A 22,436-nucleotide genomic window follows, 5' to 3' on the forward strand; every position below is an offset into this window, starting at 1 on the left:
ACACAGCCCCAGTGAGCTATTATATGTCCTCACTGATATTGTCTAGAAATATGTACACCTCCCTCTGACCCTTGTGACCTTCTAGAGTTCCAGGACTTTATTGAAGCTTTAAAGAACCCTTACTGGTTCATTCATTCTCCATTTTTTTGACAGCCTATGATTAACCCTATGCTTTCACCTTCTTCCTGCACTGGTGTGTGTTTGAGCAATGACCTCAGGGTATGTGTGTGTAAAGAGCAAACAATGAGTCAGGTGAAATGAAGACAGAGGAGGGGAGGAGAGCTGTGTCTATCCTAGGTGAAGCGCGGCAGGGAAGGGATGTGGAAGCTTACGCTGGTTTCCCCTCTGTGGTTCCTGAGCACCTGCTTTGCATTTACCATTGTCCTGAGATGCTGCTCAAGGCCTCTATGGAGCTTGGGAAGGGTGACCAGAACAGTAAAGTTAAAATTTAAATGTCACCAGGCTCATGTTTCCTGATGAAATAAAGTCAAGTTTTGAAAAAAGCAAACATTTTTCAGGTTGTTGTAAGATGTTACTTTCCAGGGTCCTGGAAATTACTAGTTTAGGCATTTTTTTTTCTTCTTTTCCTTATTGCCGGTGTGGAACCATACTTTTGGATAGACATACTCTTGTTTTCATGTGTGAGAGACCAGCTCTGACCTGTTGAAGGGTCCTTGGGGGCAGGGAGGAGAGAGGAATGAGGAAGAATTAGAAATGTAGGCAGAAACGACAAGAAAGACAGAGACACAAGAAAGCTTCGGGAGGGCCGAGTCAATACCCAGCCGCCCCAAGGTTTATTCTAATGAGCCTTTTATACACTACCCAGGGGAGAGGCAAAAGACCTCCTTCTTTCAAGATCAGAGCACAATGTACAGCCAATTGTAGACCCTTCAAAACACCTGTTAACCATGCCTTTGGCCAAATCATTCCATTATGCAGCCCTGCTGGGTAAAGCAAGCTCAGATTCTCTGACCTTGAGTAAGGTCTTACTAGGGAGCCTCTGTGGGCCCCCACACTCACGAAAACACTTTTTTTTTAAAGATTTATTTTTACTTTTCAATTGCAGAATGAGTGTGGGTACCCACAGAGTCCAGGATCCCCTGGAGCTGGAGTTACGGGATGTGAGCTACCTGACATGGGTGCTAGGAACCAAACTCAGGTCTTCTGCTATCCAAGCCCTTCAGCACAGAGCCTCTCTCCAGCCCCTGGAAATGCTTCTGATGAATATGTTTATTATATTTCCGTTCTTCTTTCCCATTACTATAACGACTTTCATAAATGGCTCTGATACAGCTGGGCCTGTGAAAGCAGTGAGCATGACAGGGCCAGGGATATGGCTGGATGAGCAGAACGCTTGCTTGTTATCGAACGCATTCAATCCCCAGCAGTGCACAAGCTGGGTGTGGTGGCACATATCCAACTCCAGTACTTAGAAGGCAGAGACGAAGGATCAGGAGTTCAGGGTCACCCCTGGCTCCACTGTGAGTTGAGGAGCAACCTCAGCCAAATGGTTTGGGGACAACCACGATCCCTGGCACTCTGAGTTTGGAGCTGCTGGCGTCTTGCAGGAGGTCTAGGCGCACTCTCTACCGACTTGCCTCTGTCAGCTGGCTGCTGTGCTCTGGGAACTGTGGGCCACTGATGGCCACTTTTCACACTTACAGGAATGTCACCTGAGGTCTCAAGCCAGAGCCAGGAGGCCTGAGCCACACAGGGGGCTGTGTTCCTGACACCCTAGAACCATTCCAGTTTGGACAGTCTTCCCCTATTTCCATTAAAGAGCAAGCTTTTTTGAAAAGGAGAGAGAGAGAGAGAGAGAGAGAGAGAGAGAGAGAGAGAGAGAGAGAGAGAGAAACTATGGACTATTCTGGTTTTCAAAAAGGGTTGGGAGCTATTTCTAACATCACACAATACTGACTCCACACAGACACCAGTCTCTACTGTGGCTCTTCTTGCTACACAACGGTAACACTGCTTTCAGCATTGACATGATCAAGGCTAAACACTGGGTGTTGTTCCTGTCTCTCTGCCTCACCACTACTCTGCTCAAGGTCTTTTCTGAGAGAATTCTGACATAGCTGGTGTCACCCATCTGCATTCTGGTGTAAAGAAGTCTGGGAAGGCGATTCTTACTTCTCTATATTGTATGATACATGGATTCTCACTAAGCCTCCGTGGTGGTTTGAATAAAAATGCCCCCCATAGGTCCATAAGGAGTAGCACTATTAGGTGTGGCCTTGTTGGAGTTGGTATGGCATGGTTGGAAGAAGTGTGTCACTAAGTGGTGGGCTTTGAGGTCTCAGTGTGTCTCAGTTTTCTTCCAGCTGCCTGTGGATCCAGACATAAAACTCTTAACTACCTCTCCAGCACCACATCTGCCTGCACGCTGCCATGCTTCTCACCATGACGTAATGGACTAAACCTCTGAACTGTAAGCCAGCCCCAATTAAATGTTTTCCTTTATAAAGAGTTGCCGTGGTCATGGTGTCTCTTCACAGCAACAGAAACCCTAAAACAGCCTCCACAATGAAAGCCCCCCCTTTCCCATAAAACATGTACCATGTTCATACAGTGTTATGAATAGCTTCTGAGGGCTGGTGAGAGGTTCAGTGGGTAAAGAGACACTTGCAGCATGAGTCACCTCTTCAAGGTCTCCTGCCCTCTACATCTTACACTGGAGACCAAGTTTCCAATACAGGAATTCTTTTGGAGAACACAATCCACCATATTCAAATTGCAGCAATACTTATTATGGACTAAATGTTTATGTGATGAGTGATCTTGGTTGTCAACTACACTGGATTTAAAATGACCATGGAAAACACATTTCTGTGTCTATGAGGGTGTTTCTAGAAAGATTTAACTTAAAGGGGGAAGACCAACCCAGAATATAGGCGGCACCACCCATGGCCTGGAGTCTCGGGCTAAAAAAAGAGAAAGGAAGCTGAGAAACAGCATTCATCTCTACTGATGAATTCATCCCACTTGCTGATGCAGTGTGACAAGCTGCTTTTTATCCCACTGCTGTGACTGTCCTGCCATGTGGACTGTACCCTCAAACTGTTAAGTCAAACCAAATCCTTCTTTTCAATTTTTAAAAATTTCTTCTTCTTTTCCTTCTCCTCCTCCTCCTCTTCTTCTTTTTTAAAGGCATGCACCTTTAATCCCAGCACTTGGAAAGCAGATGCAGGTGGATCTCTGTTTGAGACCAGACTTGTCTACACACAGAGTTCCAGGACAGCCAGAGAGATCCTATCTCAAAAAAATTTTTTTAGGTATTTTATGTGTATGAGTGCTTGCCTGCATGTATGTCTGTGCACCACGTGCATGCAGTGCTCACGGAGGCCAGAAGAGGGCGCGAGATCTCCTGCAACTGGAATTAGTTGTGAGCCCCCACCTGGGTGCTGGGAACCAAACTCAGGTGCTCTGTAACAGCGGCAAGTGCTGTTAACTACCGACTATTTCTTCTTGAAGCTGCTTTGGCCAGGTATTCTGGCACAGAACCTAGAACAGTAAACATAGAACACTGGTGTCAAGAGTGGACTACACCCGGGACAAAACTGCTGAGGGCCGTGGCCTTTGGAGCTGGATAGAAGGAACATCAAAGCATTTACAACTTTGGACAAGAAAAGCTCTAGAATGTTACAAGAACTTAATGGGCTATTCTGCTGAAAGTCTGGAAGATCAGAATGCCAAGAGAAATGCAGTGGAAGCTGGTTTCTGAGAGGAACAAGGACTCACTTGTGTACCAGGATAGAGGCCATTCACGTCACACTATGACAGAGTCTGGCTGCCTTCTGCGCACATCCTGGGAATCTGAGTGAGGCTGCATTCAAAAGTAATGAACTAACTTCTTTGGCACAGGAAATGTCCAGGCATAGCTAGTTTGTTTTGTTTGTAACAGTCTTCCGAAGTTTCCCATGTTGGCCTGAACCTGAGACCTATGTGTTAGCCTCCTGCGCAGCGGGAAAACAGGAGTATGCCCCTGCGGCTGCCACCCCCCCCAGGCTTCTGTCGGGTGAGTCCCAGTGGCTGGTTAGTTCTTCAGTGCTTTCAGGTTTTTCTTGTTGTTGTTTCTATCTCATTCTGTTTGCAAAAAGAGAACTAACTACCTAGACCACAGCTACTAGAAGCAGAATCACATATATTCTCTTGAAAAATAATGATATGAACACATATGTGCATATGCCCACATATATACTCTGAAAAGTATATATTAGTCAATTCTAATGTATGTAAATGTGAATATGTAGTTCTAAACAAAAAATTATGTTATCTTAGGAGTGAATTCTGGGCTAATTCTTAGGACTTCTGACATTTTGAGGAAAAGCTAACTCCTAGAAATAAACAGTACCATTTGTGGGATATTGGGAATTGAACTCAGGGCTTCATCTGTTAGGCAACCACTCTACCAACTGAGTTACATCCCACCCCAGACCATTGTTCTTAATCAACTTATACTACCCAGCTGGCATGCTTTCCTGAAATTGTCAGCAATGACTTCTTCTGGTGAGTCTCTTTTTCTTTATATATATAAATTTTTTTTTTTTTTTCGAGACAGGGTTTCTCTGTGTTGTTTTAGTGCCTGTCCTGGATCTCGGATCAGTAGACCAGGCTGGCCTCAAACTCAGAGATCCATCCGCCTGGCTGTGCCTCCAGAGTGCTGGGATTAAAGGCGTGCGCCACCACCGCCCGGCCTGGTTGAGTTTATATTGGTTGGTGCAGAGCTAGAAGCTTCCTCTTCGATATCCTTAAGGCAGAGAAAGCTTTTACCAAGAGGTGAATATTTATGCCCAAGAAAAAATGACTTAGGTAATTTTAAAGTAGTAACTTGTTGGCTGTAGAGACGCCTCAATCAATAAAAGTGCTTGCCCCCAAAGCATGAGGGCCCGCGTTTGGATCTCCAGCACCAATGGAAAAGCTGAGCAGACTTCAGGCTTCCACATGCTTACACATAACACATCCTCAAAAATAAATAATATAAGCCAGACATGGTGGTGCAGGACTTTAATCCCAGCACCCACGAGGCAGAGGCAGGCAGACTTTTGACCCCAGTCTGGTCTATAGAGTGAGTTCCAAGATACACTGAGAAACCCTGCCTCAAACTGCATCCCCACACAAAAATTTAAAAATTCTAGCCTACTAGATTGGATCCTACTACCATGGATACTGGCTGTGTGTCATTGGAAAAATCCTCATTTGATCTTAACCAAGAAGATAAATAGCAACATCACTGGAAAAATCTATCATGGGAATCACATTTGGGTTCTTTGCAAGTACAGTTCATGTTCTTTAAAAAAAGTTTTGAGATTTATTTTTGTTTTGTGTGTATGTCTATGCAACACATGTATGTAGTGCCTGCAGAGGCAGGTGGTTGTGAGTCACCACGTGGGCACTGGATTCTAACCCAGGTCCTATGGAAGAGCGACCAGTGCTCTTAACCACTGAACCATCTCTTCACCTCTAAAGCATTTGAACTTGTCAGTACTGAGAAAGAGGGCAATAAAACAACAACAACAACAACAAAAAAAAAAACCTTTTTGTTAATTTCTGTATCTTGGTGGCCCGAAACATCAGGGCAATAGCAATTAAATAATTTTAATTAACAAAATGTAAAAAAATGATTTAAACAAGGGAAGAACTAGGCAGAGTTGAGTTACTACTTTTGATAGACCCTTAAGACTTTGGTGTACATACATTAAGAATAACTATGGGAGAAAGAAGAGTATTGGACAGAATTGGGAGGGTCTGTCTGTCTTTCCAAAGCCCTGTCAATGCTAACTTCTGAATTCATACCTATGCAGCTTTCTGTGCTTTAAAGCTTTTCCTTTTGCAGATGCAGCAGCGAAGCTTTCCTATGTTCCCATCTTTGTCTTTATCCCAGCAATGTGCTAAGTGTGCTTCCAAAGTCTTAGCAAGAGGGACATTTCTTGGTTTCAGTATTTTAGTAAGTGTGGCAGAAATGACCATCAATATAAATCTCTACAGGGCGCCAGACATGGTGACACACGCCTTTAACCCCAGCACGTTGGGATTAAAGGATCCGCAGAGGCCAGGCTGTGACACAGAGAAACTGTCTTTAAAAAAACAAACAAACAAAACGAAACAAAATAAACCAAAAACAGCACGGCAAAAAACATTATTTGATTTTAATTGGCATGATACCCATCATCTCACAATGTTCTGAAAGCTGCCCACCTTTGGTTAGTAGAAATGCCATAGCACAATGAAAGTTACACACACACTATTTTTTTTTTTTTTTTTTTTTTTTTTGGTTTTTCGAGACAGGGTTTCTCTGTGTAGCTTTGCGCCTTTCCTGGGACTCACTTGGTAGTCCAGGATGGCCTCGAACTCACAGAGATTCGCCTGTCTCTGCCTCCCGAGTGCTGGGATTAAAGGCGTGCGCCACCACCGCCCGGCCACACACACTATTTTAAACAAGTCAGCCAAGATTATCTTGCACACTTGTAACCCAGCATTAAGACTGAGGCAGGAAGAACTCAAATCCATTATAAGGTACATGGGGAAATTGGGTTCAAACAAAATCCAATGTATGGGAAAAGAAAATCAAGTGTTCTGGTGATGAAAAATTTGGAAACCACACCACTTAAACTTCTTTAAGTTTACAAAACAAAACAAAACACGCCCCCCCCCCCCAACCAACCAACCAACAACTCTGCAGATAGCTGTGGTAGTGCACACCTGTGATCCAAGTAGTCAAGAATCAAGGTCCATCTGAGTTACACACTGAGACTGTCTAAAAAATGTGAGGCTGTTGGAGAGACAGCTGAGCAGTTAAGAACATCTGCTACAGCCAGGCAACAGCGATGATGGCGGTCTTGCACACCTTTAATCCCAGTACTCCAGAGACAGAGGCAGGTGGATTTCTGAGTTCGAGGCCAGCCTGGTCCACAGACCTAGTTCCATGACAGCCAGGGCTACACAAAGAAACCGTGTTGCCCCTCCTACCCACCCTGCCCCCACCAAAAAAAAAAAAAAAAAAAAAAAAAAGGTACTTGCTACTGCACAGGACCTGAGTTCAGTTCCCTGGTCCCACAAGGCGGCTTACAAGTGTATAATTCTAATTCCAGGGGATCTGTTGCCCTCTTCTGGCCTCCATGGGCACCACACACAGGTAGTGCACAGACATACATGCAAACAATACAAACATACAAAGTCCAATTCTTTTGGTATGTTTACATATATGCACACATATACAACCTAAGTACCTCAACCATCCAAGGACAATGGGAATCACTGTCAATATCCAAGGACAGATCTTTCACAGAACAACTAGCTGATTTCCTGGGTGTTTCATCAGAGAAGTGACTGTAGCCAATTCTACTTCCCTACAAGAGATCCTGGCACTCACAGTGATGGGATTAAAGAACATTGACCAGTCTCAATGCCTAACTAGTTCTCAAATACTTCATCTGGAAACCTAGGCCTCAGATATGGCTAATAGTTATAAAAGGAGTTTAAAGTTTAAAATTCCAAAACGTCATCAGGGCTAGTGCTTATAAACCAGCTAACCGCCTGACTTGAGAACCATGGAGGTAATGAAGTTTGAGAAGGGCCTTTGGTAGGGCTGTCATTCTCTTCTCACTAAACCACAGGATCACACGTATCCTCTGTGTATGTGCATACTTGTGCATGTGTGCCCAAGGAGGCCAGAGCTATTGGTACTCCTGGAGGTGGAGTCAGGGGCAGCTGTAAACCGCCTGGTGTGGGTGCTGAACCCAGGTCCTCTCCAGAAACTGCTCCCACCCCCAATTTCAAGACCTTTAACTTGTGCTGGTCTTTGAGAAACCAAAACCTTGTACTTTTTGTCTGAAACTTCTTTAACTGAATATGCTTTTTCAAAGCACAAACAAACCACTTGAAGAACACACCTCTTCAAATGAGTATTTTGAGTTTTGATTAAAAGGGAAAGCTGGAGATTAAATTAGCATTCGAGAAGCACAAGAAATCTTCACTGTTCATTCAGCATTACACTAAGACCCAGACCACCAATCACATCTTGTAGTTTTTTTCAGTCACTGAGAAGTCATGGTGCATCCTTACTTTATAAAATCAAGTCCTACTAAAATCCTATTTTCAACTTGGCCATTTGGAAGAAAAAACATTAAAACCCCAACTGATTCTAATTTTTTAAGAATACGTATTTTTAGGAATACATTTTCAAACACTTGCTAAAGAAAAAAAAGGCAACAAAAAGATTGCATTGTTAACAAAGTTGAGACCAGCCAGGCTGTGGCAGCACACACACTTAATCCTAGCAGTTGGGTGGCAGAGGCAGGTGGATCCGAGTTTGAGGCCAGCCTGGTCTATAAAGCTAGTTAGTTCCAGGAAAGCCAGGAAGAAGTTGAGACCATAGGTGACCTTAGGCCAGGGTTTGAGAGGACTTTTTTCAGAACTAGTATTTTCTGATATTTCTGATTATTGGTATGTTCACACGGTTATGTTCATCACATGTTGTGACTGTGCCGTGTGCACTTCATGTGGGCAGGGCCAAGGCTTTGTTGGCTCTGCTTTGACCACTCCCCACTTAAAAACCGTGCCTGTGCCGTGGCAGGGTGCAGAGGGCAGTGTTGTAGTTAGTTCTTTCCTTCTTTGTGCTCAGGTTTGTAGGAACTGGTGCTTATCTTACCAGCCTGTCCACCTTTTGCTCTTTTAGACAAGATCTTTCACTGTGCTTGAAGCTTATTTAGCTAGGATGGAGGAGCGAGTAATGAGGTTTAGGGACCCACTTACCTCCACCCAGTCCAAGCAAGGTGATTACTGTTATAACCTTCCAATCTGCTTTCACATTGTCTCGAATGTGAAGGACCTCCCAGCTCTTGAGTAAGGCACCTTTTTAAATTGGTAATGACTTGAAATGTGTTGTATTTGCTTAGCAAAGGTTCTCTAGCTCTGCTTATTCATGACAAAACCCTCATCCTACAGATGTAGCAGTGAGACTATTGAAATAAAACAGGAAGGTGTATAGGTTGTCTCCTCCATCACAGAACTTCAGAATTCCCACTTCAATATTCACTCAGCTTAGTTCTAAACTACTACTTAGGAATAAAAACCACACTAACCTGTCACTTTTTTTTTTTTTTTTGGTTTTTCGAGACAGGGTTTCTCTGTGTAGCTTTGCACCTTTCCTGGAGCTCACTTGGTAGCCCAGGCTGGCCTCGAACTCAGAGATTCACCTGCCTCTGCCTCCCGAGTGCTGGGATTAAAGGCGTGCGCCACCAATGCCCGGCTAACCTGTCACTTTTAACTACAAGTGTGCAGATTAGCCCTGGCAATGTCACATTTCTGTGGGTTGAGGTTTAGGCACCTCAGTGACCAAGTACAGTCTTACTCTTTCATTCATAGTAAATCGTATCATCTTTATATTTTCTTAAAGTCATACATAAAGACTTAATTGAAAGAAATTTTATTTTAAAAAGACTTTATTCATTTTGATCAGGGAAAAATGACAATCTCAATGTCAACTTGTCACCTAATTGTAAGCTTGAACTCACAGGTATTTCTTATTCTGGATATTGTACCTACTAACATAATGTGAAATGGTCTCTTCTGTTGTCTTGGCTGCAAGTCAAAACAAACAATTTTTAATAGCCAACACTGGTACTTGGCCATAGTAAACGAGGCCAACACATTGTAACTCGATAGCCTAACAAGTACAAATACTATCAGAACAAAGTTGTAGGCATTTTTAAAAAAGGTTATCAGTATAAAAAGCTTACAATGGTCTTCTAAGACCAAGTACTCTAAACTTTAACATATTCCAAACCCAGAAGTGTCTGTGGAACCATGGAAACCCCTCTTCTAAGTCCAACCATTCAATGGAAAACTCAAAGCTTGTATTACACCTTAAAAATTGTTTTTAATGCACCAAAAGATAGACCACATGACTCATCTTTTCCACTGGCCCCCTCCTCTGCCTGAAAACAGAACTGATTAAATCTACTCAGCTCCCGCACTATGGTGGGATGGACGCATGAGTGCTAACTTTCCTAAATTCACCCCACTACATCCAAACTTTAGGAGACTCCCAGACATATCTGAGCAAGCCCTTCCTACCATTTGACAGCATTCTTCCCTTGCATTTATCTATAGCACTAAAACCCCAACAGCCATGGTGACCACCTAAAGGTTTCTCTAACAGACAAGTCATTAACTCTTAAAGCCAAAGCCATCTATGAATTATACATGGTTTGTCAGACAGGAACAAGCAAAGATAGCCACTTAACAAGCTCTGTGCTGCTAACAGGCTTTTCATTTTCTGTGATGGGGATAGAAACCCTGGCTTCATTTATGCTCAGACAGCACTGTGCCAGTGAGGCAGTCCTAGCTCAGGAAGATTTTTCCTTAGAAAGATTCTAAAAGCACAGTTCACACTAGAAGCTAGAAAGCTTCACCAATCACAATAGACTGTAGTGCTAGTCTCCAGATACCTGGAGAGGGAACATTATTCAAAAGGTGTAGAATCAATCTCACTTAACAGAAATGAAGCCTTAGACTTTAATTATAGACTATGTCTACAGAAACCAGGAACAAGGGACACTAGGACCAGTTTCTTCCTGTGGACCAATACCCCCTACAAAAAAAGCTGTGCCTTAATTATTGCTTCTTTATAAAATTACATTTCCACAGAACTATGCAGTACCTGACGCAGAAAAACAATCACATAAGGAAGCATTTATTGGAGGTTTAACATGAATCATACAAATAAAAAGGCGTATAAACACAAATCCACATTGAGTCATAACACAGATAGCAAAGGACAAAGTGAAAACAAAGAAACTAATGGGCAGCTATATACAGTTGGACACAATTGTGTCATGTACACTAGAAAGTCTTTTACAAAATAATCATCTTAGGTCAACAGAAGATCAAGCAATCTTCAATGTCGTCCTGTAAGATGGTTTCTTTACACCTCCTAAAACAAAAACAAAACCACCATTAGATGTGTGCAATCCTCACAAGCTTGCAAAGGTCCACTTTCATGAATTGTTTTAAGTCCTCACTTTATTCTTTTCTTCAATAATTAAAGATCACATGCATATTCATTAACAAAGTGTAGTTTGGGTATTTGAAAAATTCACTGGAGTTCCCAAATGGTATTAGGAGGATTTACTGGAAAACACAGGAATGCAATCTTCCCAGTTACAAGCCTAGCAGACGAAGACCAACTAGAAGCACAGCTCTAGTAAGCCAAGGAGGATGCTATCACCAATGCAGATTTCAGGTTTCTGATTGTAACACGACAACGAATTGCTTTGTGCATGTGATCTTTAACTTATATCCCAGATTTAAAAGTTCTTGTTTTGGTTTGTAGATTTCACTATTAGCTATAAAAAGAAAAAGCAAGCATTAAATCTTAAAGAATGGACACTTAAAATGAGGCTCCACAATTGAAATACAACACTAAACAGAAGACCAAAATGATTAAGCTGTAAAAAGGCATTTATGTACTTTAACTCCTGCAAAAAACCATTTAAGTTAAGTTTAGACACTTAATCTCCAAAAAGATTAAAAAGAAGCCAAAGTCTGAAGTTTCCACTTTTAATCTTTACGCTGGTACATGAAGTTGGAAGAGACCATACCACAGGACAGCGTTTTCTGGTGTATGCCTTGCGCTCTGCCCGCAACGTGCGACCCCCAGAGATAGACGTGGTCAGGGTGACACACGGCCTGCAATGAAGTTCCCGCTGGCGGGTACAAACAAGGTATAATGTCAGAGTTAGAAGACAACATTCTTGTTTTCCTTAAGTTGTACCCATTTCAGTACTTTACCTGTTAATAGTTCTAAAAAAGTTTAAACCTCCTGGTACACAAAGCAAACAGAAAAACTCTTAAGTTTTTCTGTAATTCTAAAAAAGGTGAGGTAAGACTTTAAAGTTAAAGATCTATAGACACTTTAGGCAAAACAGGCTCATAAAGCAATTAAGAAATCAACAATTTAGTAAAGACTACACAATATTTTGTTTACTCCTCTTTTCCATTTGTCTATTGATCTTTAAATGAAATCAGACATTGCCAATGCTGTCCTGTAAGCTCACACACCTGCTTTCTCCCAGGTCCTCCTCAGTAGGGCTGGTAATTGTTCTGGTGATTGCCACCCCCTCGGGATGCCTTGCCATAAGTGCTCTGTTGACCTAGTGTGAAAGGACACAAGCTTTACTAAGAAGTTTCCTATAAAACTGTCCTTTTAAACATGAAAAAAACGAAGACCAAATTACCCAGTATTTAAAACTGTGCATGCTGAACATTAAAATATCAAGCCATCTTTATGAGCCAACAGTTGTAAATTGTACTTTAAGATAACCATCACTGTCTGTTACTATCCTATGACTATACAGCACAAAGACTTAACTCCAAACATCTCAATAGGAAACTCATACACACAAACAACTTAATGGGAAAGTACTTCAAAATTGAATTTTAATACCACTGGTTTATAAAATTAAGTTAAGTATTCTTACCGCTGTAGTCTGCATATCCCTGTCCATATCCATAGTTCCCATAGTTATACCCAGTATAATCATATCCGCCATAGCCACTATAGTTTTGATCACCACCATAGGCACTATTATAATTTCCATATCCTTGATCATAATAGTTATTAAATCCTTGGTTCCAGTTTTGGCCCTGACCTGAAACAATGCACAATGATTGTTAGGAAACCACTCTGAATCCTTCCAATCCTAACACAAAATGATGCATTCTTGTCCCCTACACTCTACTTTCAAAAACCTCCCCACAAACCAGCCTTTATCATGTGGGATCATTTTAAAAGTTTCAATCTGGCTGTGCTTTCTAATGGGCCATTTTACCCAGCAGTGTACTGCTTCAGTTAAAAAAAAAAAAAGATAAATCAGTATTCCCCAAACGAAGCCTCACCTCGTCCACGCCCCCTCGCTCCACCTCGTCCACCAGCCGCTCCACCTCTCCCGCCCTTCTGTTGTTGCTGTTGCTGCCTGTACACCTCTTTGGGCTGTGCAACTTTGATTTCGCACTGAAAACAAACAGAATTCGTGCTGATGTTCTAAGCTCGGAACACAAAACCAGCTTTCTTTTCAAACAGGTTTTTCACAATGTAATTCAATGGATTTACCTTCCCAGACCCTATCTGATGGTATCTGCTTTCTAACAATTTCTTTACTGGTTCTTCATCTGTGTATGTGATAAAACAGAATCCTCTTCTTTCATTTGTTTTTGTATCCATGGGAAGCTCAATATTTTCTATCTGAAAGCAGGTGTATTCAAAACAAACAAAACCACTCGTTAACGGTAGTGCAGAATGCTACAGGCTCTTTACAAACTTCAAACACGTTCTACTGGCCACTGCTTTCTAAAAAGCTGTTATATTTATTCCTTCACAGCATCTTTTACCCCAGAGGCCACCGGCTGGTAAAACACCCATCACTCTATAAGGCCTTGGGCTTTGGCCACATGAGATTAGATGTTAAGTGTCTACTATAGCACAGGAAGCAGCAATCAAGATGTAGTAACTAGAAGGCACCCAAGCAGTAATTCAATCCTATCCTCTTTAATATTAATGAACCCTACGCAAACTTGACCAAGCACAAGTATTTCAAAAACACATCAAACGTGTACAAACACAGCCCACCTCTCCAAAGGCTCCAAAGTATTCTTTAATTTGTTCTTCTGAAGTATCTGGACTCAGTCCACCCACAAAAACCTTTTTAGGGGGTTCTTTTCCCTTTAAAGCTTTGGCCCTTTTGGGGTCTATCAATTTGCCATCCAGTTTGTGTTCTTTCAGTTCCAAAACCTAGAAGACAAGTTAGACAGGAACTTAGAAGCCCACAGCGATTTGCAAGCAACACAAAAGGCACAAGGCGAAACACACCCCTACCTTATCCACACTAGCAGCATCTTTGAAAAGCACAAATCCAAATCCTCTTGATCTTCCAGTGACTGGATCTGTTTTAATTGTGCAGTCTACAACTTCCCCAAATCGAGACAAATATTCAGTCAAATCTTTCTTGCTTGTATCCCAGCTCAAGCCTCCAATAAACATTTTACTAGAAATAAAGTTATTAAAAAAAGACTTAACAGTAACTCAGTGATTACTTTAACCCTGTAATTAAACAATAAAATAAGTACAGGGTAACTTACTAAGGGCAAGCCATCTACTTTGATTCCAAACACTCACAGACCACAAAAACCTTAAGATCACTTGCTCAAACCAGCAGACAGGTTGCTTCCTACTGTCCAAAGACAAAACTTTGAAAACGAAATCCGGCAGAGGTTCTGCTCCGAAGACTCTGGGATGCCAAGCACAACTTCCACACCGAACCCCGCACACAACTTACGTGGACTTCCGTCCGTAGCTCTCAAGCCAACTCGCTAAAACCCCCCAAGAACTCTCAGCACCAGCGAGCGACTGGCGCCCAAACCAAGAAGTCTCCCAAACCTCCCCAGCGAAAAGTCGCCCCAGCAGCCAACCACAACAACACGCACAATGAAGAGGCAGAGGCGGCGGCGGCTGCAGCTGCCGCATGTGGCGCACCGAGCCCGGCCCGTCCCCTCCCTTCCCTCCTCCCCCCCCTCCAGTCCAGCCCGCCCGCCCTGGCCCCGCGCGGCGCCTGCGCACTCGGGGCGCCGACGGCGGCGCCGCCCTCCTTCCCCCCGACCCCTCCTCCCTTCCCCCACCCTCGGCGGGCCTCTCGCGTCATCCCCCACCCCATCTTACTTTCCGCTAGCGGGGAAGCTACTGGGGTCCAGCAGGGGCACGCGGAGGCTCGGCTCGGGGACATGCGGGGGAGGCCGCGCGCGCGGATCCGGAGGGGCGCAGGGCGCGCGCGGGGCGCTGGGGGAGGGGAGGCGCGGAGCGTGCGGTACCCGTCATCCTGCTGGTTCTTGCTCGCGTTGATCTTGGAGCCCTCGGCGAACTCCTCTAGGTTGCTGTACTCGTTCACGTCCTCCATGGTGGCGGAGCCGTCGGCGGCGGCGGCGGCGGGGTGCGGGCGCGCAGTCCGGGTCCCGGCGGCGGCAGCGGCAGCGGCGGCGGAGCGTTGTATGGAGCCGGGTTTAAAATGGCGGCGGAAGAGATCCGGCCGCCGCCTGCGCCCTCCCTTTATAGCCGCCCCGCCCGCCAATCGGGAGGGCTGCTGGGCGGTGACGTGGCGCGGGGTCCGGCGCGCCCCCTGCCGGGAGGCGCTGGAAGCGAGCGAAGGCAGGAGCGGGGCGAGCTGCCGGGGAGCCCGCGGCCGCCAATGGGAGAGGCTGCGGGAGGCGAGAGTCGCGGGAGCGGAGGGGAACAATGGCGGTGGCGGCGGCGCGTGGGAAAGCCGGGGCGGGACCTCCATCGCGGGGCGCCGGGGGAGGCGCGAGGTGGCGCCGGGTGGCCGGGCTCAAGAGGAGCAGGAGCAATCCGACGAGCAGGAGATCCCGGGGCCGCGGCGTCGCAGGCAGGGGCCACGGTCCCGCTCGGCCTGGATCGAGCCTTTTGGTGTCGCGCGTCCCGTTCGGCCCACTCGCGTCCTGCGCCCTCAGTCAGTAGTCCCCCAGGGCGGAGCTGCTGGGACCGCCCGCCCGCCCGGCTGGGTGGCTGGCCGGCTGCTCCGGGCCAAAAAGGCGGCGTGCACCCGGCGCGGCTTGCCGAGGAAGCTGCAGCGCGCGCGCTCGCCCGGTGCACGCGTGCTCTGTCCCCGCGCGGGCTGGCAGCGGCCGGACAGAGAGCGGACGCGCGATGACACCTCCCCTCCTCCGGTCCTGGCACTGGGGGGGGCGGTGTCGGCTCAGGCGCCCTCGGCGGCGGGATCGCCGCAGCCCGGGTCCGTGCGGCCTCCCGGGCTGGCTGAGACCGCGGCGGAGGGCGGGGCCTGCACGGAGGACTGAAGCGGTGCCAGAGCGCACGCGGTGGGCGGGGAAGGTGGGGGGGAAGAGGAGGAGGAGGAGGAGGTCAGGGGCCGGAGAAGGCAAGGGGCACTCACGTCCCCGGCGCGCCACGCCAGGGGCTCCCGTCCGCACGTGCCCCGGGCCGCTCGCGCCGGCTCCACCAGGCTGCGGAGGGCTTGCGCCCGCGCTCCGGGCTCCGGGGCTCCGAGCTCGGGCGTTCGCTCCTTTGTTCCCGCCCACGCGAGGCCCATTTTGACGGACGGCGCTCGGGGCCCGCCGGTGGCCAATAGGCGCGCGCGCCCCGCTTCCCCCGCCCCCTCGGAACCCGGAGGCGCCGCCCCTCGGGCTGCCCACGCGGTCTGGGCCTGCGCGGCGGCTCGCCTGGTCTTCGGGGTGCAGCAGCTTTTGGGCGGCTTCCTCTGCTATTGCGGGTCTCCCCCCCCCCCTCTGCCCACCCGGAGCCGGCCTGGTCTCTTCGCGCCTCGGAGTCGCGCGCTCTCGCCAGCGCTCCGATTTGTTGCTGGGCCTTCGGGAGCCCAAAGGCGTCCTAGGGCGCAGGCGGTGCTGTCCTCTTTTTGCCAGCGAGGCCGAGCCCGTGGTAGCATCCGGCAGGGAAATGGTCGTGGTTTCGGTGCCCGCCGAAGTCACAGTTATCCTGTTAGATATCGAAGGTACCACAACCCCGATTGCTTTCGTGAAGGTGAGGGGCGGAAGGGAGCGGGGAAGTTATTTGCGCCTAAAAGCATCTGAAAAAGGAATTTAAGTGTTGCAGATTTTGCCTGCAGGGTCGAGGAGAGGTGGTGTGGCTTTGCGTCTCTGGAATGGGGAAGAGAGCGAGGCTGCGGGGGTGCTTTTCCCCGCGCCACCATCTTCTTCCTCCCCTGTCCTTGCTTTTGGTTAGGTAGAGAAGGACAGGAAGAAGAGGAGGTGGTCTCAGCAAAGGCTTGCGGGAAGGCAGGTCAGCTGGGAGGAGTTGGGATGACAGGAGCGCCCACGGCCCGGGCAGGTAGGTGTGTACCCTGTCGCCCGGTGCGTGAGCGTCCACCATGTGCGGGGTTGCGGCCTGGAGAGGTAGTGGTCTTTGAGGTTTAGGTCTTCCCAGTGCAAAAGAGGAGTTTTCAATGGCTCTGGTACCTTGGGCAATAACAATTGGTTTTCGCACCATCTCACTTGGCGCTGGTTAGTGGCTGAGCTGTATGCATACTTATTTCAGTTGACTACCAGAGCACCTCTAAAGTCCATTTATTTTCCTTAGAAAACCACGAGATGTTCAAACTTTTAAGTATCTGCCCCGTTAACACTGTTTCACAGGCTTAGGACTTTGCTTTCTTCCATATACTCAATTTAACCACCCGTATTAACCGCAGATATTTATGTAAAATAGTTGAGATAATTTAGGGGGAAAACAGTTGGAAAACCCATCGTCTAATAAATTGTGCAGCCTGTTTTAAGTTCTATTTTGATTGTTTACGTTTTACAATTACCCGATTTTCTAGGTGCAGGTCATAATCTTTGTACACAATTTTAGGTCTCCAAATATAATAGCTGCTTTGTTTTTGTTTTTATTATTTTCTTAAGGCAGCGTCATTTCCTCAATATATCACCCAGGTTGGCCTCAAACTCCCAGCAATCCTGCCTCTACCTCCAGGGCTGAGGTTTCTAGACAAGTGTCACCAAACCTGGCCACTGTTTACTTGTCCCCCCCCCCCCCCCCGGAAGAATTGTGGTGCTTTGGACACTTAACAGAGGTCCTGAACAAGTCTATTTGGACATTTCCCCAAGATTTTAATTACAATAGAGATCAGTGGAAAATTTCAAGACCGCTTAAATGCTGATAATTGTGTCTGTTTTCTTGTTACATAATTAGCTGCTCTGTGTGTGTGTGTGTGTGTTGGGGGGGTGTTGGTTATCTTTCACACTAGCTCTATTCTCTTCCTGTCTGTTGTCCACTAGGGCACCAGGAGTAGTGGCAGCCGAGGTCATGATGTCGCAATAGATTTGCACCATTTTTGGAAAATTGATTTGTTGAATAAGATAGGTCATACAAATCAGTTTGGAAGCAAAGAGTAAAACTTCTCCCCCACCTCTCTCTCCCTGCCTTTCATTAGATCACTATGAGCCATTTCTTAATCCCTGGGCAGTCTTATTCTGAAATCTTGTAATAAAAGTGCTCTAGTGACCTAAATACAATTTGATACCAGAATATATGCACATTCAAGGCTAGCTACAAAATAATGTTTTGGGAATCTCTACAAAAGGATAGCTTTTAGCAATCCATGTGGTGCTGCTAGGAAGGCTGAGGCAGAAAGATTGCTAGTTTGAAGTCAGCCAGGGCAACACAGTGTGACATCATCTCAAAAATAACTAAATATAGGGCCCGGAGAGATGGCTCAGCAGTTAAGAGCACTGGCTGCTCTTCCAGGGAACCAGGTTCCGTTCCCGGCACCCATATGGTGGCTCACAACTGCCCATAACTCCAGTTCCAGGGGTTCAGATTCCCTGTTTTGGTTTTGGCAGCCATCAGGCACACGAGTGTGGTGCACAGACACACATGCAGGCAAAACACTGTACATAAAATGAAAATTCTTAAAAAAAGTTCAGGGCTAGGCATGGTGACACACACCTTTAATCCTAGCACTAGACCAAGGCAGAAGCAGGTAGATCACTGTAGATTTGAGGCCAGCCTGTTCTACGTCTCCAGTTCCAGAACAGCCGTGAGAGGGAGAGAGAGGGAGACTGTCTCAAAAAATACAAAATATAAAAGTAGAGTTTAAAAAGTAAATAAATATAAATAAGGTAGTTTCTTGGGTCTACTGTTATTTTACTATTAGACACGAATTTATCAAAATCAGTATTTCTGAAAGTATGTTCAGAAGAATGAGTTACATTCAGAAGAATTTGAGTTCCGGGGGTGTCTATGAAATTCCATTAGACATACTTGAGAGCTCCTGTCTGAACAAGTTCAGCTCGCTTTCTTTACAGCACGACTCCTCAGAGCCCATGTGGCTGGCTGCGTGCTCATGTATGCATTCGCTTGAGTCATCGGGAGGGCGGCATTTTCTGAGTAAGAAATGTCTAGAGCATCTGAGGGACTGAGCTTTTTGAACACGTTAAAGGGAATGGCCGAGTCATGAGTGGAGCTGGGAGTTGAAAGGTGTCCTCCTAAAGCACTGTTTGTCAAGTAGGTGTGTGAACTTTTAGTCTTGTTTCCTAGGAATGGCGGAAGGAAACGTTGAGTGGTGTTGGCACGAGATATTGAACTTGTCTTCAGAATTGTCTGAATTGAATAAGGCTCCAAAAAGCTGTACAAAATGCCTGGGATTTGAGCCCAAATTGTCACGATCAGAACCTCTTCCTCTTGGCTGGGGTGGCTCAGTTGGTAGGCGCTCACCTAGCATATACCTCCAGCACAGGGTAAAACCAGCCCCAACACTAGGTGTCTTAGGGTTTTTATTGCTGTAGAGAAACACCATGACCATGGTAACTTTTTTTTTTTTTTCTCGAGACGGGGTTTCTCTGTAGTTTTGGTGCCTGTCCTGGATCTTGCTCTGTAGACCCGGCTGGCCTCGAACTCACAGAGGTCTGCCTTGCTCTGCCTCTCGAGTGCTGGGATTTAAGGTGTGTGCCCCTGCCGCCTGGCGACCATGGTAACTCTTACAAGGAAAATATTTAGTTGAGGTGGCGGCTTACAGTTTCAGGGGTTCAGTCCTTTATCATCATGGTGGGGAGCATGGCAGCACACAGGCAGATGTGGTGCTGGAGGAAGAGCTGAGAGTTCTCCATCTAACGGGCAGCAGGAAGTGGGCTGACTGTCACACTGAGTGAAGCTTGAGAAAAGAGACCTCAAAGCCCGCCCCCACAGTGACACACTTCCTCCAACAAGGCCACGCCTCCTAATAGTGCCCCTCCCTTTGGGGGCCATTTTCAAACCATCACTTTATGTGTGGTGTGGAAGGTCTGTAATCCTGTTATTAAGGAGGTAGACACGGGAGAATCAGAAATTCAAGGTCATCCTTGGCTACAGAGCAAATTTGAGGCTAGTTTGGGCTACATGAGACCCTCTCTTAAAAAAAGGCCACTCTAGGCCGGGCGGTGGTGGCGCACGCCTTTAATCCCAGCACTCGGGAGGCAGAGCCAGGCGGATCTCTGTGAGTTCGAGGCCAGCCTGGGCTACCAAGTGAGTTCCAGGAAAGGCTCAAAGCTACCCTGTCTCGGAAAAAAAAAAAAAAAAAGCCACTCTTAATATTTCTGTTATTTCACCTAACATTTGTGAAAGTCCCATCTCCATGGTTCTTTTTATTGACATATGTATGTATGTATGTATGTATGTGTGTAGGCCCTGTGCATGCAGTGCCTGTAGAGGCCAGAAGAAGGTGTCAGATATGGATCTGGAGTTAACAGGTGGTTGTGGATGCCGGGAACTGAACCTGGGCCCTTCTGCCAGACAGAGCCACAAGTGCTCTCCTCCACCCCGTCCAGTCTCTTCTGCTTGGTTATTGTTTGTTAAGTTGTAACCGTTGACATGAGAACACGTTAATCACCATGAAATACCATAAAAGTACACGTAAGAATAATCCAGTTTATGTTGCTATTTGATGATGAACCTTGATCAGAATGTGTAGAGGTACCCTTCATTTGCGTATTTGACTCTGGTTAGCGTGCACTGGGAACGTGGGATATTGTCAAGAATTGCCCTTGAAGGTACCCTTCGTGTGTCAGTGCTCTTTGGAAAGGCTGATTTTCCTTTCCTTTTTCTTTTTTGGTAGTTCTGTTTTGTTTTGAGATGGTCTCTCTATGTAGTCCTGGCTTTCCTTGGACTCTGTGTGTAAACTGGGCTGGCCTCAAACTCACAGAGATTGGCTGGCCTCTGCCGCCTCCCTCCCCAGTGCTGGAGAAAGGTGTGAGCAGCTACACCCAGAATGTCAACTGCAGCCAGTCATTGAAGGTTGGAATAAACCCTCTTTTCCTCCTTGGTGTCCGATGGGGAAGCTGTTGGGAGCTTTGGGTATAGCAGGTTGTTTTGGCTTCCCCACTGGAGACCTGAGATGGGCTGAGCACCCTCACTGGGAGGGGCAGCAGACAGATTGCTGGTACTGTTATTTGTTCTCTTTCTCTTTGTTGTTGAATGGAACTACCTGCAACTTAGCGTCAACAGCCCTGGATGTGTGGTCTCACTCTCCGGGGTTGGGAAGTGGTGTGCTTTCTTGCTGTCTCTGCTGCTTCAGCCCTGAGGCTACAGGCAGTTTTACTTACTGTCCTATTTTCTGATTCACATGGTTCTGGAGCAGGATGGGCTCCTGGGGCCCAATAGTTTCTTGGGGACACGGAACCTAGAGGGCTGTCCTGTGTAAGGCTCATCAAACGGGCTGGGCAGCTGGCAACTGTAGACCCCGGCTCCCCTTCCAGGTTCCCACTGCTTCCTTGTCTGGAATGCCACCAGCTCTGCCCCTCCGTGCCTCTGGAGCTTGTTTTGTTCAGCTGCTGGATCTGTCAGTGTTTTTGCATTGCTGATGTGTCAACATTTTTTTGATCAGGTATATCAGCAGGACAGGAGCAGGCATTGCCAGAATAAAATCTGGCCTCATGTTTCTATACTAATAAGTTCTAAAAGAGTAACTTAACGTAATCAAGTGGTAATTAATGGTTTGTATTAATGAATTGTTTTCTTTTACCCTACTAGCATCTTTTGTGACTGTTGGGGTGCACACATGCTGTAGAACAACCACTTGGCTTTTGTTTGTCAGTGGTGATGTAATGAGCATTTTCTTGTGCATTGTTTTTAGCCTGTGAATACAGACTAGCACCAGTCAGCAGTTTTTGTGGTTATCGTACTTGGGAAACCAGCTAGCGCTTCTGAGCTTGGGGAAGGTTCTCATTTGATAAAAGGCTTGCTGTCTGATGCTTTTTTCTTTCGTTGTGTGTCAAAACAGTTGTGATAGTTTCCTTCTCTATGGCTGCTGTGAGCAGTATTAGTGAGTACTGAGTCATTGCCCCTGAGGGAAATCCTACCAGGTTTGGTCCTGTTTGTATCATCAATCAGTGCATAACCTTGTTTTATGTGTTTGTTTGCCCTTTTTAATGTTTGTGTGTGTGTGTGTGTGTGTGTGTGTGTGTGTGTGTGTGTATAGAGACTCATTAATATTGCAGTAAAGCCATTTGAGTTTGCTGCAAGCCGCAGGAAAACATAATGCAATTCAGCTGCTATCACAAAAGCTACTACTTGGAAAAGTCAAGGACTTCTCCAGAGGTCAAGCCATGGCTTAAGGAGTCTTGGTGATACTTTAGCTTTTGTATGTATATTAGCTGGTTCCTAAAATGATTTTCTTGTGTGCTTCCAAGAACTCCTAACAGTGTATTTATCTAAAAAGCCTATCAAGTATCCAAGGCCATACGAAACAACACCTGTCTCCTAGGTCAGGGGATAGCTTTATTTCTTGTGCAGTTTAGGGTGAGACCCTCCTTTCTTTTACAACCTTACTAATAGACCCCTAACTTCTTACCTAACCACTTCTAGGAATGTAGACTGAGCACATAGATCCCCTTTTTGATTTACTAACCGGTCATTAGCACTC

General features: G+C 46.2%; 2 protein-coding genes across 8 annotated transcripts in view; one reads left to right on the forward strand and one right to left on the reverse strand.

Moving 5' to 3' along the window:
- Positions 1-9,425: 9,425 nt before the first annotated feature.
- Positions 9,426-15,558, reverse strand: Hnrnpdl (heterogeneous nuclear ribonucleoprotein D like). Of its 7 annotated transcripts, XR_003734907.2 has the most exons (9): positions 14,866-15,544; positions 13,877-14,045; positions 13,631-13,792; positions 13,115-13,246; positions 12,901-13,015; positions 12,483-12,653; positions 12,064-12,155; positions 11,604-11,708; positions 9,426-10,936 (listed from the first exon to the last, which is right to left on the reverse strand). XR_003734907.2 is itself a non-coding variant. In XM_028873176.2 (8 exons), exons 1-7 carry the CDS (start codon positions 15,330-15,332, stop codon positions 12,085-12,087), a joined length of 1,287 nt encoding a protein of 428 aa, XP_028729009.1. In that variant the 5' UTR covers positions 15,333-15,544; the 3' UTR covers positions 9,426-10,936; positions 12,064-12,084. The 7 variants fall into 7 exon arrangements, 5 of the variants coding, with proteins under 5 accessions (XP_028729009.1, XP_028729008.1, XP_037065094.1 ...); XR_003734906.2 differs by having other exon boundaries at positions 11,604-12,155; positions 14,866-15,543; XM_028873176.2 differs by lacking the exon at positions 11,604-11,708.
- A 648-nt stretch (positions 15,559-16,206) lies between these two features.
- The window catches only part of Enoph1 (enolase-phosphatase 1), a 32,913-nt gene continuing 26,683 nt past the window's right edge, over positions 16,207-22,436 (forward strand). The window contains exon 1 of the mRNA XM_028873178.2: positions 16,207-16,564. Coding sequence (XP_028729011.1) covers positions 16,481-16,564 — 84 coding nt within the window. The 5' untranslated portion in view covers positions 16,207-16,480. The remainder of the gene's footprint in view (positions 16,565-22,436) is intronic.

Source organism: Peromyscus leucopus, chromosome 10 (genome assembly GCF_004664715.2).
Source record: "Peromyscus leucopus breed LL Stock chromosome 10, UCI_PerLeu_2.1, whole genome shotgun sequence".
Taxonomy (NCBI): Eukaryota; Metazoa; Chordata; class Mammalia; order Rodentia; family Cricetidae; genus Peromyscus; species Peromyscus leucopus.

Coding starts and splice junctions, on each gene's coding strand:
- Hnrnpdl (XM_028873176.2), bottom strand. CDS start 15,332: ATGGAGGTCCCGCCCCGGCTTTCCCACGCGCCGCCGCCACCGCCATTG. Junction 13,247..13,630: donor ACTTTGGAGCCTTTGGAGAG/GTGGGCTGTGTT, acceptor ACCTGCTTTCAG/ATAGAAAATATTGAGCTTCC. Junction 12,654..12,900: donor AGCGAGGGGGCGTGGACGAG/GTGAGGCTTCGT, acceptor GCATTGTTTCAG/GTCAGGGCCAAAACTGGAAC.